At 36.4% G+C, this 19,564-nt stretch overlaps 1 protein-coding gene across 2 annotated transcripts in view; it reads right to left on the reverse strand.

Moving 5' to 3' along the window:
* The window catches only part of PI15 (peptidase inhibitor 15), a 30,565-nt gene extending 14,801 nt beyond the window's left edge, over positions 1-15,764 (reverse strand). The window contains exons 1-2 of one of the 2 annotated variants that reach the window (XM_030795076.1): positions 15,623-15,764; positions 14,770-15,110 (exon numbers count right to left, since the gene is read on the reverse strand). In XM_030795076.1, coding sequence (XP_030650936.1) covers positions 14,770-15,042 — 273 coding nt within the window. In that variant the 5' untranslated portion in view covers positions 15,043-15,110; positions 15,623-15,764. The remainder of the gene's footprint in view (positions 1-14,769; positions 15,111-15,622) is intronic. The other variant, XM_003269454.4, reaches the window with a different exon arrangement.
* Positions 15,765-19,564: the final 3,800 nt, after the last annotated feature.

Consider the following 19,564-nt stretch of genomic DNA (forward strand, 5'->3'; position numbering starts at 1 on the left):
TTACGATAATCTAATGTATATTTCAAAGTAACTAGAAGAGAGTTATTCAAATGTTTCTAGCATAAAGAAAAGACACAAATTTAAAGTGATGGCTATCCCAATTACACTGATTTGATCTTTGCAAATTATATGAATGTATTAAATTATCATATGTATCCTAAAATATTTCTATTATGTATTAATAAAAAATGTTAAAACTTATAAAACAAAAAATATAGAAATTTTCAACAAAAAAATTGGGGTCTGTAAGTACTTGTGATTAATTCTTTCCTATCTGGAAGCTCTAAGTTGTAATGAATGTTGCCATTGTAATTATGGGAAACATTTAACAACTTACGAAAGTTCAGAAAATGAGGATGTAAATTGTCTAAACATTTGACTTAATTTATTAATTTCCAGATGCTTAATAGGCAATCCATCTGATAAATTTCTCTGAGTGTCTGTAGCATTTATTTAAAATGACTTTAATATACTTTACAGATGTATCAATGGAAGAAAGAAGGGCACAGGTGTGTACTTATTTCTATGAAATGCCTAGTAAATATGCAACAAATTGTTATCTATTCGGAAAAACTAAACACCTAATATATACGGAGCTCTTATTAAACCATATTCAACATTCTGACTTCCTAGTTCTTCTCCCTCTAAATAGATAAGGTATTTTCACAGATAATTTGCTTGTAAGGTATTTTCACAGATAATTTGCTTGTAAACACTTAAAATATTTCAACTTAAAAATGAGGAAAAATTAAGAATATTATGTGTAAATATGCACAAATATTTACAGGACCCACTAGAAGTTATACATTATGATTAAATTAGTTAAATCAGATACATTTTAATTCATAAAATTAAAATGGTTCATAATGGTGTCAGAATATGCATAGGCTTGTAGGATGCCTTATTGCTTCCAAGCAGTTTTCTTCCATTCTTTTTTATTAAGAGCCATTCAGTTGGTCAGCTCATAAGTTGGTTGATTTAGCTTTGGACTAAAATATTCACCATGAGCTATTGTCCTTATAAATAAAATTAGAGAGTTTGAGATAGACACAGTACCTTGTCTGCGAAGCACAAGAAGTTGAAACCACCAAACTAAGACATGACACATATCCAGAATTCACACTGAAGTCATTTAAATATCTAAAAGAGTAGTGATGCCAAGAGATTGAAGGAATATGAAAAGAATGCAGGATTATCATCAAGTTCAGAGATCTTTAGAACTTGAGCTGAATACAAAATTGAGTAAAAAATGTTGCTGCATGGGCAAAAGTTGTTGACTTCCATTAAGCAGACAGAAAAATTTGGTGATACTGATCCAAACCAGATATGAGGTTGTCTTATCAACTGTTTTTCTAAGTTTTGGGATCCTCAACATAGTGGCAGCCAGGACCATAAAGCACACTGACATCTGAAGATGTTGTCTTAAATCCCAGCCACTATCTCTGGCTAATAAGAAATGCCATAAGAAATGGAAGGCAACCCCCAAAATTACCTGGGTCTCTACTCCTAAACTTGATTGAGATGACTTTTTTTCCTCTTTAATTGGGTAAGATCCTTTAACTCCAAATATAAAAATTAAATGTAGAAATGTTTAAAAAGATAAAATTTAAGGTAAAAATCCAAATAGTGTCCATTCTCACTTATAAGTGGGAGCTAAACATTGAGTGTACACACAGACACAAAGATGCAAAAAATATACACTAGGGACTACTTGAGAGGGATGGGAGGGAGGTGGAAACTGTAGAAAAACTACTGGGCATTATGCTCACTACCTGGGTGATGGGATCAATTGTTCCCCAAACCTCAGCATCATGAAATATACCCAGGTAACAAACCTGCACATATACCCCCTAAAATATGAAAGTTGACATTACTTTTTAAAAAGATTAAAAAGAATGGGCTTTTAGGGTAAGGAATCTGATCTTATTTGATATTTCTAATAAATGTAATAGTTACAAAAATGCCCTATTACAGTAACATGTTAGTCTTACATTTTCAATTTAAAATATATAGGCATATAAATACTTGAATTTATGATTTCTTATCATTGAAAATGATAAGAAAATCTGTTAACTTTTTTCAAACAGTTTTGCAAAATTTAGGTGAAATGAATTGCTACATTTCTTAGAATTATATAACTTATTTAACCATATGGAAAGTATTATAATCAATAAATCAATTGAAATACTAAACAAAATCAAAACTATTAAACCTATACACACAGTTTAAGAAATTTAATTTGCAAGTGGTAACAAACATTAAATAAATGTGATTGTCAAAACTTGCTATACTTATGAAAAGAACAAAAATTTATAAAGTTAAAATTTTAAGGAAAAAAGAATATTAATTATGAAAATTAAAGTGAACTTTGAGAAGTCTATTCTACACATGGAAACCATTTTCAAATACACAAAATGCTAAAAATAAAAATATCAGACTTCGAATTTTGGGGGACAGAAATAAAGTTATTTTCATAGATGCCATATCAATGGCATTGGGGACTGTATGGCATGTCCTTTAGGACATTTATTTTCTCTTGGATGTTTATGTGTCATTTTACATACATAATATAAAAAGCAAAAGCATCTTACATAGACAAGTTTTTATTTTTAAAATAATTTAGCTAGGGCTATTTGATCTTTTTCTTAGATTGAGAAAAGAGTGCTAACCTATAGAAGTGAAAAAAAAAGCCATTAAAAAATTAAGTGATGCCAAAATTATTTTCCTTTAGGGCAGTCAAAGGCTTAAAAACACTTCATAGGCATGATTGTGGTCCTTTTTTAAAATTGGCAGATGTATCCTTATTAGATAGAAATGCTTGTGAAATGGCCAATAAGGGAAACTGACAGCAAGAACTTGTGTTAAACCAGACAGGAGGGCAGCACTGAGCCTTGTTAGGCCAGGGAAGGGGAGGGTGGGGCAGAGGAAGAGAAAGGGCTTTCATAGGAGAATTTGAGAGTGGTGATTAGATTAATTAGATGATATTAAAATAGTTCTCTGTAAGAGTAGAAGGAGAGGATTAAAGAAACTTGATTTAAAAAGCATTCCCTTCAACCTCAAAAATAACTACAAAATATGACACTATGTTATGTATATCAAAAAATATAAAGGTGAGATCCAAAGGATTTTTGTAATGTTTGAAAAAAGATAACGCTTTCCTTAAATAAGATGAGTATTATCTTTCATGTAAATTTTTTTATCTATAAAGAGATGGTGTAAGGTGCACCATTTTTAGGGACTCTGAACTGAATCATTGCCAGCAACATAAATATCTCAAAAGCACACAGATATTTGTAAAAATCCTCTCTTGAACCCTTTTCCTATTCCAACTGCTATGCCATTCTTCTCCTTTCTTTTACAACAAAATTCCTTGAGAGAGTTGTCTTCACTGGGAATTTCCAGTTTTGCTTTCCCCATTCTCTCTTGAGCCTACCCCAGGCAGATTTTCCACCCCATCCCCACTCCACCCAAGCAGCTGCCTTCAAGGTCATCAAAGGTCATCTCCTGGTCATCACCTTCCTTGGTCTATCAGCAGCTTTTGGCATGCCTAACCACTTACTCTTTTTGAGCACACTTTCATTCTTTGGTTTCATGACCCTACACTTGCCTGTTTTTCTCTGGCTGCTTCTTCTCTATCCCTTTGCTGATTCCTCCTTATCTCCACAACTTTTGTGTCTGGAAAGTTCCCAGGGCTCAGCCCAAGTCCCTTCTCTTTTTTTTCCATCCTTGTTTCATTTATATTCACTGCCCAGGTAAACTCATCCAGTCCCACGGATCGAAGCACCAATTATACGCTGATGGTATTATTCCAAATTGTATTTCTAGACCTCTCAGTTGAATTTCAGACTAATTTATTCAACTACCTACTTTTCCAAAATTGAGCTCCAAATATTCACAACCTTACCCCCATCCCTCCAAATCAACTACTCCTGCAGTCTTCCTGGTATCCGTGAATGACAATGCCCTTTCTCTAGTCCAGGAATCAGCTAACTATGGTGGACAAGTCACATCACCTCCACTGCCTGTGACATGTTGTCTATGGTGTTTTCCTGCTACAGAGGCAGAGTTGAGTAGTTACAACATAAACCATAAGACCTGCAAAGCTGAACATATTTACTATCAGGCCCTTTACAGAAAAAGTTTACTGGTTGCTGTTCTTTATTGCTCAGGCCAAAAATCTAGTCATCTACTCTATTTTTTATAGTCTATATCTGCTCAGTGAGCAAATCTCGTTGACCCTACTTTCAAAATAGTGTATATCTAGACTATAACCATTGACCACCACCACCACAGTTACCACCTTGGTGAAAGCCATCATCATTTGTTATCCAGATTATTGAGACTCTAAGAGTGTGCTCAATACAGCCTTAATAGATAAATTAATGAAGAAATAGATGAAAGAAAAACAGAATTTTGAGAGAGTATTTAAATAGCTTGTTGATTAAAAAAATCAAGGAATAAAATTTCCAGTGCTCTAAGTCTATGCATCATTAAATGTGCACTGTGAAACCATATTTTGGTTAAGTGCTTTGAAAACAACAAATTTGCTTCTTTTGAAGTTTTCTTAGTCAATAAAGCACATTCCCAAGTAAGGTTCATTCCCTGTTGTAGGTATCTATAGCTCACCCATAGTGCTCACATGTTTTCTAGAAGTAGATGCTGAATGAATAGTCAAGTGAAATTATGTGATAATATGGAAATTATCCACAGAATAATTTTTGCTTTAACCTATTAATTCTTTCAGTATATAGACAGATAAGTAGATATTTCAACCATATAATATTTTTCTCAAATTGGTTTGGAATCCTGAACCATGATCTTAAAACACATTTTACGGTTCTCACCAGGGAAATAACTCTAGAATCTCCTAGAGAACTTTTGAGAAGGCAGATGTCTAGCTCAATCCTGAATCTATCAAATCAAAAATTCAAGGTTGGAGACCCTGAATGTGTACTTGCAAAGTGGTTCTATGTTTATGGAAACTCTAAATGGCTTTATTGGTTGAAATACCTAATGTAACACATGAGAATTGTATGAAACTTTCTGATAATCCAAAATTTTAAAAAAGATAAAAAAAATTCTAAAGTAAGATTTGAAGGGATGGGGGTAAGGTTGTGAATATCTGGAGCTCAATTTTGGAAAAGTAGGTGGGTGAATAAATTAGTCTAAAATTCAACTGAGAGGTCTATAAATATAATTTGAAATATCATCAGCATATAAGTGGTATTTCAATCCATAAGACTGGATGAGTTTACAGCAGCAGTGAATATAAATGAAACAAAGATGAAAAAAATGAATCCCTTTCCATTATAACAACATCGTCTGCATTTACAACACACATTTATGTGACCTACAAGCAGCTTAGTTCATGAGAATGTGAATCATCAGGAGAATGTGCCCACTGACTCTGCCAAGTTAACTTTAGGATACCTCCACAGAAGTAGAGCAATTGGAGAGTAATTTGTCACATAAATTCTAGGCATCTCACAGTCAGAAGAACACACACATGTTGTAACCCAACCAGAAAGCACAACCAGTGATGGGAATTCCTTGCTCAGGGCCGCACGGCTTCCAGGTCCCAAGATGATCTCACTGTCACTGTTCATGCGTGCATATGTGGAGTAAAAGGCAGGTGGGGAGTGCCTTAACTTTCCATTTCCTTAATAATAAACTTCTTACCTTTTCCAGGATCTTCAGAAATCAAATGTATTTGTGTAGCCTCCACTGACAGCTTATGTTGGCATCATCTGGATGGGAGGGATTGTGTGTGTAGATGTTTAACACAAAGGGTCTTGAGGCTAAGAAGGGGTTTGGTGACTGGATCCACTGAGTCAAGGATCTATGACAGAGGTTTTCTTCCCTCTTAATATCCATTCTGAGACTGGATGCTCTAGCCTGTGAGTTTTTCTGTATGATTTCCAAGGGTATAAATAATACAAAGAGAAAGATTTGATTCTACATGAAGAAATTCTTTCTAATATATGGCAATATCCTCAGATGAAATGCATGTAGGGAAATTCTCTATCCAAATGGCTCAGAAAGAGGAGAGATGAACACAGGAAGAGGAACAGGTACTTTACATTGCCATTTAAAGCAGTGCTCCCCAGTGTTTTTGGCATCAGGAACCAGTTTTGTGGAAGAAAATTCTTCCAGGGGGTAATGTGGGGAGGGATGATTTTGAGATGAAACTGTTCCATCTCAGATCACCAGGCTTTAGAGCATTAGATTCTCATAAGGAGTGCACAACCTAGATCCTTCTCATGCACAGTTCACAGTAGGAGGGTTCACACTCCTGTGAAAATCTAATCCTGCTACTGATCTGACAGGAGGTGGAGCTCAGGCAGTAATGCTCCCTCATCTGCTGCACAGCCCAGTTCCTAACAGGCCACAGATGGGCACTGGTCTGCAACCTGGGAATTGGAGAGACCCCTGATTTAAAGCATGGGCTTGTAGTCAGATAGAATTGTGTTCTTAACATTTTTATTTACTTGCTCTATGACCTTGGGGAAGTTACTTACGCTCTCCAAACTTAAGATTCTCTATCTCCAAATGAGGAAAATTATCTCATCTCTCAAGACTTGAGAGGGTTAGATGAGACAGTGACTGAAGTGTATTTAGCACAGCCCTAGCAGGGCAAAGGTGTATTTAATGGTGGCTATTATTATTGTTGGAGATTTGGGAATGGTGGTAGAGTCAGTCACCTAAAATGAAAAGTAGTGAGGTGCACTTTTGATCACATTATCTGGCAGCCTGAAGTTTAAGAGACATCAAGAATTAATCTCAATTAACCAGGCAATCAAGTAAAGTGAAAATGGATAAACCCTGAAGCAACTAGATAATCAGAAACAGAATTATAAGGAGATTCTAAGGAGCTTGCTCACAGGAAAAAGAAGCTGAAAATTAGAGAATATTTTAGATGTTTTAAAACATATTAATTCATCTCTGTAGATCCCTTTTTAATACATGTTTTGTCATTAAATTTTAAGACCACTTGTTGATAGAGTCTAACAATCATCCCACTTTCCAGGGAACTATAGGACCCACCAGCTATCATTTAATATTAAAATTATAAGCCAGGAAGAGATTTCTACATGTGTTTAATTGTTTTCACCAACTCAATGGTAAATTTTAATAACTAATTTTTAGATTGTTGAACTCTCCTGTGATACTCCTGCAAACCTCATATCTTGCCATTGCCCGCTTGGTCAAAAGGATTCAAATGCCTTCCCGCCTACCTACGGCCTGCTGGAAACATGATCTCTCTGGAATACAGAGAGACAGATTTGGTAGAATGTTCATATTTAACTAAATTATGAAAAGTGAATTTGATGCACTTTTTACTAGAAAACATTATTATGTCTTTGAGTAACATTTTTGGACTGCTTTCGTTTGGAGTATGTGGTGTGAAATTTTAAGAGATTTTATGAAAAGTTTAGTCTTGTTGGGCAACGTGTTGGCCATTCTTCCATATTTGTGTTAAGAAAAATGCTTGGTACCTGATTTCAGATACTATGGAGAACATAGACTGGAAGAATTCAAATCCTATCCCTCCAAGCCTCACTCTAGGTTGCATTTTATGCCAAACATCTTTCTTGACCATTTTAAACTGTTGGTTTATATCTTCTGTGCCCACTTCATACTATTCTTCAGAAATTCTTATAGACAAGCAAATACCTCAAGTTCACAGCTATTTAATGGTAAATGGTTTTCATAAATACTAAATTCATGACACCATTAAAAAAACAGAGGGGGGTATTTTCATGCATATTTGTTGAGTAGATTCCCAGGTATAAAATAATGCATCTATGCTGTCTCCATGACACTACCCAACCTCTATGATGCAGAGTGGTTCATTTTGACTACTGAAGGATATACCCATCCAAACTTCTTTGTAGTAGAAGAATGTTCCTTCCCCCGCAACCAGCTACTTTTTTCAACCTCCAGAGATGCGTGTCCTGGGTGATAAACCTGCAGCCACTAATGGCTTCCAGAATTCTACTCTTTATTTTGTGTTCTCTCAGAGAAACTTAACTGTCCTTGTCAAAAACGGAGGCATCCTCCTTGGCTGCCTCATCATATAAATCCTTATTCTACTTCATCATGTAAACCACTTACTCCTATGGATTTGCACCTTACATATTTCACGACTCTAATTTATGGTTTTTTTATGTCCTTATTGCCTTAAACATAGCTGAGGATACCTAGACTATCCTAACAGCCTCTTGACTGCATCTTTTCTTCACTTCTTTGATTATATAACTTCCCTGCTTAAAACCTTCAATGATTACCCTGGATCTTAAAATGAAATTCGAACAAATTTCTGGGTGCCTTCCTCAACTTCATCAAACATCACTCTTTCTTCTCTACACTAATCCAAGCCTCAATGAATTTTTATCCATGTCTCGAGTGTACTACATACCCTCTTAGAACATCCTCCTATACCCACTACAGATCCCTCTTTCCTTAACTCACGCCTGTATAACTTTATTTATTTTGTACATTTTCTATTTAAAATCATTCCTTCTGGAAGCCTTCCCTACCTTCTTAGCCCCACTCTACATCTGAGCTAGGTCTTCCCACAGGATTCCAAAGAACCCTGTATCTATCCTAGTTCAGCATTTAGCACACTACCTTGCACCTGACTTGTCTGTTCACAGTACTTCCTACTGAAGAGAGTCCCTTTGCTCCCCACTGACTCCCTCAGTACACAGTGCCAGGCATACGAGTAAAAATTATGGAGTGAGTGCTTGAACATTGTACAACTCTTGCCCCCCAGAGCACCACAGTCACACACTAACCAGAAAAAGTTAAAGGATCTCATTTAATTATTCCACAAATAGTTACTGAGTAGTCACAAGATATTCTCTGTGGAGCAGACATGATGCTAGGCTCTATTAATATTCAACAGAAACACAATAAAATTATTTTTCTACAATGTTGCATTTGGTCAAATATCATTTTCCACCAAAAAAACTGTGTCCAATACTCGGAAGTACCGTCACCGCCTATGTGGCCTACCTGTGATTCAAAGCTTTTCTGCCTGCCGCCTGATGCTGAGGTTTCAAATCACATCCTGTTACTGCTTTTACATTTGCATTTTTCAGATCCTATATTGAAAATGGTGACAAACAAAATGTTCTTACCTTTGGCTGGCTCCCTGTGGGGAGAGCAGAACAAAAGGCAAGAACCTTTAAGGTTACTACCTTCTTCAGGCGTATCAAAGTGATACTAAGCAATGCGCACCTTGGAAGAAAATTCCTACAAAATGTGCCCAGTCTCTTCCTGAAGCCAAGACATTGAAAAGATTTTACATCCAGGAGAGCAGGAATGCAGAGTTCTGAATGTACTGGAGAAAACGCCTCCTGCCAGCAATTGTTCTCAGTACACTGCCTTCTGGCAGAGGCCCTCAGGAGGCCTTCTAGTGGTCACGAAAGCATGCATTGGAGAGCTTTACATTACACACATTAAAATTCTCACATTTATAGCGAGAACATCGAGTTATCCTTCCCAAATGAGAGGAAATGCGCCATGTGGGACGGTATATGGCTTTGTGAAAAAAAAAAAGATATATACATGTATATATAAAGACAGACACTACAAGTGTTTAATCAACTACTGAAGAAAGAAAAACAAAAAGTAGTTTACCTTTTCCACATTCTCTTCCACATGAAGCCCAAATAAACAAAATCAGCATTTTTGTTTATTCCCAAGTCATAAATTATCATCCTTGGCAAATAGTTCATGGGCCCTTTTCAAGCATGGATTAATCTGTTCTCCATTCATTCATTTAAGTCATGCTTTCTGTAACTTTACTACCTGCTGTGATTTGGTATCCAGTATTTTTCTTTTTTCCAAAAAACTATAGGAAACCTTATATCTGTAGCTCTGCAAATAATATTTGCAGGCATCAAACAAATAAAATAGATACTGTATTATCAATATAGTTATTTTGGCTTCTTAAAATTACATTATACATTTTTTTTCAGTTTTAAGGTGATCAGTTCATTTCCTTCATTATATTCACATTGTCCCTCATCTGCCTTTCCACCACTCCACACCATCTGTGAAGGCTGCCATCTCACCCATGACACTTCAGGGAGTTGTCCTGCCTGCCACTTTATGTTGGAGCAGCTGTGCAGTTCTTCCTTATCTTTGGCTGAAGGATTGGCATTGCTTACTCGGGAGTTACCACCTCTCTGGTCGCTTTCACTGCCAATATCAGCTCCATCAACTGCCAGGATCATCTTTCTAAAACGCATCCCTAATCCTTCTCTAAAATCTTCACAGTCTTCCTAATTGCCTTTGGAGTAAGGAATCCTCAACCTTTTCTCAAACTCTTCAAAAATACAGCTCAAGTGTCATGGTTTTTCTCTGCTGGAGATTTTGTTCATGCATTGCTTTACCTGCTGTAACAGCCAACCTTGACCTTTCCTGGGCATCTATTTCACATGCTCCTCCTCCAAGGAGCCTTTCATGATCTGCCAACTAGAGATTATCGCTCCCTTCTTCAACTCCTCCATGGTATTTGTCTGTACCTCTTTTATTACATCAATCTTATACAGCAGTATATTATACTGAATTGTATCCTTAACGGAATTTTTTTCCATTTGTTTTGTTTTTACTGCATTGTTTAGACTTTAAAGACAAAAATGTTTGTTTTCTTTGGATCTCTTTCTCTCATGGAGGGACCTCAAAGTTTTTCAAATTAATTTATTCAATTGACTTAAATTCAGAGACCATCCTACAAATTTTACTCTATGTGTGGGTCTTGCAGTTTTATTCTTTTGGAGATAATTCTTATTCTAAGAAACTAGTGTGGTTTGTGGTTTAGAGTCATGGTTTAAGCTACCCTCAGGAAGAATAAAAAACAGCTGGTGTCCAAGAAGCTCTGGAAATTAGTCAATAAACTAATTGTAGAACAGAAGCCAAGAGTAAAAAAGTTTTACTTGCAAATTTTAAGTTCTATCTATATGGTTTTATTTTTTGGAATTTAAGAAAAACTTTTTAATTCAGGTGCGGAATCAAATATTATTATAAATGATGAGAAAAACTCTATTAAGCCATTTATAATATGAAAATTAATGCTAATTATAAACACATAACAATTCACAAGGATTTCATCTAAATTAAACAAGTAATGGTTGATCACTTTCTATACACAAGAAATTGCCCAAGGAAACAGAGATACAAAAATGAATAAGTATAGACACAGCACCCAGAAAGCTCAAAATTAAAAAGTTTGCAAGAAATGCACAAAGTAACTGTAAATCACTTCATGAGAGCAAGACATGTTGAGAGTAGACAAGAAGAGCTACCCCAGCTCAAAACTGGGATAAATCATCTGTGGTCATGGATATTAGAAGCATTCTGGTATCAAAAGCTTGAAGGATAGTATTATAAATAAATGAATAAACTAAGGAAGAGACTTTACAGGGAGAGAAAATGGAGTGGTAAAAAGCTCAGAGAGTTGTAGGTGAAAGGAATTACAAACCAGGTTGATGCAATTAGAAGCCCTGAGCCAAAGACCATCTCCTGTTAAGTTCCCTTGGGTGATATCACTCACTGAGGAAAAGTTGAACACACAGCTGGTGATCAGAGCACATATATTTGTGAGGTATCAAGTGAGGGGTGTCTTAAGTTTCTGAGGTTCATAGAACAGGTTAGGAATTCTACTATCTTTCACATGCTCACAATCCAAATCAATGTTGAACAAGTTTAACTAAAGGTAATAGTATCAAACTAAGATCTGCATTTTCCATCTAGCCTAGAGAATTAAAGTCACTTATAGTCCCTGCTTCAATCTCCAAGCCACCTACTATACTGTACTTCCCTCCAAGTTCCTCTGGGTCTTCATGAGGGATTTAGATGAACTCTTTCCAGTGGCCAGTTTACTCAAAGAGTCCTTCTGATTTCACTCAATTGAGCACATTTTTCTAACTGAACTGATAGATATTCTCCTACCTCCAGGCCTTTGTCTAGACTCCTCACTCTTCCTTCACCTTTGAGAGTGGCTCACTCCCTCGCCTGCCTCCAGGCTCTTTCAGTGACTCTTCCTTGACCACTTATTAAAAATCAAACCCTCACCACAAGCTACTTTGTTTTTCTTCATAACCTTATCATCTTACATCCTATGTAACTTATTTATTTACCTGGCTTATTGTCTGATTCCCCACCCAGGGAGCCAAAGATGTCTATTTTATTCATGAATGTATCCCCAATTATGTAGCCTAACATACAGTCAATGCTCAACAAATATTAAATATTTAATAAATATTAAATTAGCAAATACAGGTGTGAATGAAGTGTATGCACAGTATTTACATGAGTATTTGAAACAAGCCCTATTTTACTTTCTAGCACTTACTGTTCTCATTACTTTTACTGAATTAAGGAGCATTTACAAAGCATCTACTATGTAATCAGCATTGCAGCTAGTTCTTACAAAACAAATCATATATAATGGTTCTGATATTCAAAAAATAATAAGAATGGAATAATAAATAGAGCATGAATATTATAGGACTTCAGCTGGCATTTTAAAGAAGGAAAGAAAGATACCTTGACATCTTCAGGGGTCCTGCCATGGGGCATTTCCTTAATGCAGCAAATGAGAAGATGCTCCCCAATAGAAGCATGGGCTTTGAAATTACACAGACCTAAATTCTAATTCCAGCAGTGCCATTCATTATGCTTACCACTTTGGCCTAGTCGTTAACATCTCTGGGTGTCAGTGATTTCATTTGTAAAATGAAGATCACAATGGTAACCTTACACAGAGAATGTGAGCTATCAAATGAGATCATCTATGGAAACAATTAGTCAAGTCCTTGGCATACAGAAGCAATTAAATAAATGCATGTGGAATGAATTAATTCTTGATAAGTAAGGGAAAATAGAGCTAGAAAAAAATGTGGCTTTTTTCAGCCTACGTATACTGCGTTTACCTAACTATGCCTTTCCTCGTGGTGAACGCTCTGACCTCAATAGGATAAAAATAGTGAATTGCATTCTTTGATTGGTTATTACATGTATTGTTATTCTCATTCTACAGATAAGTAAATTAGGTCTTAGGCACATTAAATAACTTGTGCAAGGCCACAAAGTAAGCAGCAGAGTTAGGATTTGAACCCAGATGAGCTCACCTTCAGAGCTGGCTCGGCAGTTTTGGCTCTTTCTCAGAGTCATGTGATTGCTACAAATTCTCTAAACTCATAGTTGGGATATTATGCCTTTCTGAGCTTGCATGGTATCTTAGGCATATTTATTTAATCATTTTAATAATTTTAAAAATGTATTTGTTCATCTAATTTTTACATATTTACATCACCTTCTAAAATCATCTGTTCTGTATGGGCAACTTTTTATCTTTAGATCTTGAATGAGTTTTCACTGGGCGCCTTTCACAAGAAGTTCAAAGAAACCCATCAAAACTAATGTTTGTTGAACGTCTAGTTAGCGACAGGCTCTGGTCTGATTACTCCTCAACTCATACATTTCTCACAACAATGCTATGTAGCAGATACCACCTTTATCTTCATATTAGAGATGATGAAAATGAAACCGTGTGGTAATGAGTTCATTCAGCATATACTTCAGGACTAGGATTCAAACCCAAGCATTTAGATTACATAGCCCATATTCTTAATCATGAGACTATAGTGCCCCTCACACACCAGGACTGATTACATCTTCTCTTTCTTTATAAATTCTAGGAAAATGCATTTTCATAGAGTCTAAATTGTACTTCTATGAAATATGACTCTGTTACATCATTTAGCAAGTCTTTAGTTTTCCTGTGACATTGGCATCTGCAACTAGCCAAACTTTTTAATATAAAACTTATTTATATAAAACAAGTGAATCTAGAATATGATAAAAATCTCAAATTTTAATTCAGCACATATAAAACTGTTAGTGGTACCCCCTCCCCTCACCCCAATTTGGAAATACCATATTGATGGTCTTCATTGCCTTAAACAGGCTCCAAGCTGTGCTCTCGTAAGACGCTGGACTGTAAATCATAACCTTGCATAAATTCAAAACCAAATAAAAATTTTAACAAGACTTTTTCCTTTCAATACTTTTTTTTTTTACTTTCTAAGTAAAATGATTTAAACATTGTCTATTTTTAAGAAAGAGCAAAAAATGTGTTCACGGCAAGTTGGAACAGTGTGCAAATGCACTGGCTTCGCTGTTATCTGGACAGCAAAGCATTAAATCACAAGGAGAAAAAAGTCAGCATGTTCTCTTAGAATACAAATAGATTAGCGTCAGTAAGAGCTTTGTCCAAAAAAGGGAAAAGACACCTACCCACAGAATAAATCATGCATATGAAACCTATAATTTTAAGAAGTATTTTCAAGAAATGTTATAGCTGATAAATATGACTATGAGATAAAGAAAGCACAGAAAAAGTTCATGTGACTTTTTTTTAAGTGGACCTTCCAAATGTCATCAGTCAACATACCCCACTTTTTATCTATGATTCTTACATAAGATACAGTTCACCAGTAGCTATGGAACTCACAGAAGAAAGTCTACATAGATTCTCTCTATCTGTCTGTTTCTGTCTCTCTGGACCTCTCTGTCTCTCTGATTATATGATGCAACAGTACTCAACATTATTAGGCACATAAGAACCTTAGTTTAAAATATGCAAAAAGTCCATATACCCAGACATATAAACACTCGTGGTCGTTTGATATTCTGCTAGTGTACAATATAAAGCTTTCTCACTCAGAACTTTAAAAAAAAAAGAATTCTTCTTACCATATATTCCATATTTGCTGCCGGTGGGAACACTTTGCCCCGAACTTGATTATGATAATCAAGAATGGCGATCATGTCATTCTGCGAAATGTAGCGCTTCCGCCTGGCTTTGGGGATATCCGCTGAATCTAACTGTGCTTTCAGAGCTGCTTCAATATCAGTGAAATTATTGGTTGGCGGGGATGAGTCAGTGGAATTGAGTAGGACGACGGTACTTGCTTCACAGAGAAGGGAGAGCAGGAGTGCACTGCTGATGGCAGAGATTGCTATCATTTTGAGGGGTGGAGAAGAAGAGGCCACCGAGTTTACTTTGCTTTAAAGCAGAAAGGTAGAGTTAGGGTCTATGAAAAAAAATAGGGCCAGAGGGTATGAATTTACAAAGTCATCATTTGGGAGCATTGCTTGATTTGACTTTCTCCAAAAATCCAAACAAATGTTGAACTCAAGCCTAGGAGATAACCTACAGTAAAATCTCTATTCATTTTTTTAGTGTCATGAGGCAGACCCCTAAGAGGAACTTTGTACAGCAGAGAAAAATAAACAGCATGACCACTAACCCTAAAATGAATGTGAACCATTTGCCCCAAATGTCTGAACCACAAAATACATTACTGAATATTTATTTTCAGTGGGAAATTTTCAGAAATTGAAATTCACCTTGAGAGTGAAGAAAAAATGAATTACAGGTAACAACAGAGAATGTGCTGATAATGTCTGCCAGACATATAGACACACCAAGTGATAGAACACATACAAAAGAGTCATAGTAATCCAATCTCATTTCTTTAAAAAAAATGTGAGCTACTTTAAAATCAATGCATGCAATATAAACTTGTTGAGCTAAATAGCTTACCTCTGCACAATGCCAAAATGAATATATTGTTCTTCCAAAAATTTAAGGTTCTTTGCTATGTGGTAGCATGAACTCTTGTAAGAGGAGTGTGTCTTATTACAAACTCTCTGAGAGCAAAGCTCTGCAAGGTTTGAATGCTGCTGGCTACAGGAGCAGCTAACAGCTTTTATATGTCACAGTTTGCAACGTCCAGAAAGGGCAGTCTTTCTAAGGGTCTCTCTTAGCCAAAATCAAAGGGGAGGGGTTTGGGGTAGAAAAAAACAGTGATTGGGTGGCAACCTTTTTATGTGGGTGGTGAGGAAATTGAGTCACACCCACAGCTTACAAAGTACAAGCCATAAAAGACAAACCCCTTTTTCTCTGGGCTTCCACCTTTTCTGTGAGTAATTTCTCTCATTTTATGCTTTCTAGTTCCTGGTTCCCATACAAAAAAGAAGAAACAAAGAAAAAAAAAAGACTGTGGGTTCATGAAAACACAGACGGTTGAGTAACAAGCAGTACATTTTTTTAAGACAGTAAATGACATGGGAGCTAAAAAGAACAAGCTGATATTAAATCAAGAGATCAGCTAACATAGTTAATCTGGGTGGCCACAAATATGATTAGAGAGGGATGCCAGGCAAATCGGTAGTAACCAAACTATAGCATATGATATTAGGATAATAGATGCTCAAGTGGCTGTGTTCTCTGCTTCCAAGTGGCTGCATTCCTGAACTTTATATATTTCTTCTTCTCTCTCTTTTTTTACCTTCTCTCCCTTTTTTCTTTCTCTACAGAGTGAGGTCAGAAATTACTTGCTTTTTACCTGCCTTGTATAAAATGTGAATAGAGAAGCTCATGGCAAATGACAGCAGCCAAGATAACATCTGTTTTAGGTTTAGAGCATATAGTTGAAATTTTAAGCAAAGAATAGCTCGGCCTCTCAGGAAACGTTTTAGAGGGCACAACACAGAGGCCATGAAGAATTTTAACAGGAGCAGCAGCTGCCAACAATTAGAAGTGCCTTGTTAGGAGGATGTCATAGGGGCAAAATCTATGTCAGGCAAAGCAAGAAGAAGAATGTGAACATTGGTGCTCTGTAATGAAAGAACCCTCCCCAAAATGCGTTATGATCTCATTAACAAAATGTGGACCATTTACAGTCAGTAGCAATAGGAATCCTGGAAAATACACACTCTTCAGTTTAGAAACTTACTTAACTTACACTGATTTTTTCCGGCTTGCTAATGTGATTGTCTCCCACACGTTTCAGCAGAAGAAATACTATGTGAATTTACAGTCATCAGAAATGATGGTCATGTGGCACACTGGACAGGGAGCCAAGTTTCCTAGGATATATTCCCAGTTGGATCACGAGTAGCATGTGTGGTCAAATGCATACTGTTTAACTCTTCATTGGTGCACCTAAAAATGGGGGAGAAAGGATTCACGTTCTATGGTGAGACAGATGTCATCAAGTTCTTTAAGAGGGTAGTGAGGTGTACCAGAAGTGTCACTAAAATTCAAACTACAGTGATGAGATACAGACTTTATAATAATATGTACCAAAGTTCAGATTTTGACACGTTTTGATGACTATTCAACTTCTAACTAAACTGAAATCATTTTAGGAGAGCCATAGCTGAAACATTGAGAGCTTTAAACAAGGAATTAATACTAAAATTGAAAAGACATAAACAGATAATATAAACTCAAGAGATGAGCAAGGATATTATGAAACATTGGAGCAACTAGAGGAAATTCATATGGTTGTTCACAGCTGCAGATCTTAACAAGTGGAGCTGTCCAACTAGGGTTGCACCACTTCGGAAAGTATTCATGGCACCTTCAATGAATCTCAAATATGCTATATTAGGGATTCCTGAATTAAATCAGAGGTTAGATGAGAAACTCTCTGTAGGCCATCCAGCTCTAAGATCTGTGGACTTTTTAAGAAATTAGTGGCAGCACACATTAGCCTTTACTCTCTACATATCTCATACAGCTTCCCAGCTATCTGAGGAACTAAAGGACTTTTAATACCTGAACAGCAGTCATGAGCCTTTCATTCTCCAGGATGAATGAGTTCTTGCTTAGAACCTCATAAGAATCGAAAGTTATATTTAAGACTACACCCTTTGTCATATACACAAAGAGGTATTGTCCACCTCTTGGGGTTTGACTTGAAAGATTTCCATAGGGATAAAAATGTGATGCTTGAGAAACTTGTCTAAACCAAAAATGGATTTCCTCTAAGTGCAGGAAGTGGCGGGATGGAGGATGAGGAGAAGGAATTTCTAAGATGCATCTAAACAGCAGATCACCTCTGAGTTCAATTACATAAGGGCAGAGCCAATGCTTGCTTAATCCGGGACCCTGAGGCACGTCAATGATTTCAGAAGTCTTTCAGCACACATGGATTATATTGTGTAATTTCAGACTATTAAGGAAACCCACAAGGCTATGGAATCATAAAAGAAAAGACCTGTGGCAGGAGAGTTAAGAATTCTGCTTCCAAGCAGACATTATTGCCAGAAGTATTTGAAATGCTTTGGAAGTAATTTTAATTTTAAAATACTTGCAAAATTAAGAGGCATACATCCAAGTTGTCAGTAAGAGGACTACTAATGAACAACTAACAATGAGGTGGTTTTTTTTTATGAGGACTCTTCTTGAAAAAGACCATTGACATGTTTTGAAACCTTTAGGTCCTGCTTGCCAACAGAGACAGAAATGGAATGTAATTATATTACTGAGAAGAAATACATATATATTTGGCAGCATCTTGAAACCTGTGAGAAAATGGTTGTTATTTTGAAATGGAAATCATATATAAGCATTCCAGAATGGTACACCTGCTTAAGCAAAGCTACTTTGGTGTGTGTGTGTGTGTGTGTGTGTGTGTGTGTGTGTGTGTGTGTATGTGTGTATGTGCCACATATGCATTTGACTTTAGTCTAATTCTTTTCTAACTGAAATATGTTCTGTGGACTAGTACCCTTGAGATCACCTGGAAGCTTGTTAGAAATGCAGAATTTCAGGTCCAGCCAAGACCCACTAAATCAGAATCTTCATTTCATCAAGAACCTCGGATGATTCATATGCACATTAAGGTTTGAGAAGTACTATCTAAATCACTATGTTTTCAGAGACACAGAGACACAATCTACTGCACACATGCCTGAATCAGCCATTGGAAAAGTCGATCTATCTAATAACATGGAGAGAATTAAAGACAATAGAGGTATGCCCAAGTGTCTTTGAAGTGGAGAACACAAGTCAACCTCTATTTTATATGAAAAAAATGGACTGGGCACTGTGGCTCACTCCTGTAATCCAAATACTTTGGGAGGACGAGGTGGGTGGATTCACCTGAGGTCAGGAGTTCAAGACCAGCCTGACCAACATGGTGAAACCCCGTCTCTACTAAAAATACAAAAATTAGCCAGGTATGGTGGCAGTGCCTGTAGTCCCAGCTACTCAGGAGGCCGAGGAAGGAGAATTGCTTGAACCTGGAAGGCAGAGGTTGCAATAAGCCAAGATCACACCACTGCACTCCAGCCTGGGTCACAGAGGGAGACTCAGTCTCAAAAACAAAACAAAACAAAACAAAACAAAAACACCGGGAAAAGAACACACAGCATCTTACAAAGAAGTTTTTTGGCAGTGGTGAGAACCTTTGCAAGATTACTATGTAAAGCATATTTTTAATTTAATACATATTAATTCATCACAAGATTGCTGAAACAACAAAATGCAGTATATGTGAAAGGGCTCATAAACTGTGATATGGCATATAAATAAAAAGCTGTTATTTTATTCTGTCTCCCTAAGACAGAGGCCCAAATCATCCTTTGTTCCTCACTCTCTCACCTTGTTTCATATAATCAATAACTCTGGAAAATGTGTATTTTTATCTCTGACCTGTTTTGCCAATCTACCCTTTTTATCATCATCATTATT

Source organism: Nomascus leucogenys, chromosome 16 (genome assembly GCF_006542625.1).
Source record: "Nomascus leucogenys isolate Asia chromosome 16, Asia_NLE_v1, whole genome shotgun sequence".
Lineage (NCBI taxonomy): Eukaryota > Metazoa > Chordata > Mammalia > Primates > Hylobatidae > Nomascus > Nomascus leucogenys.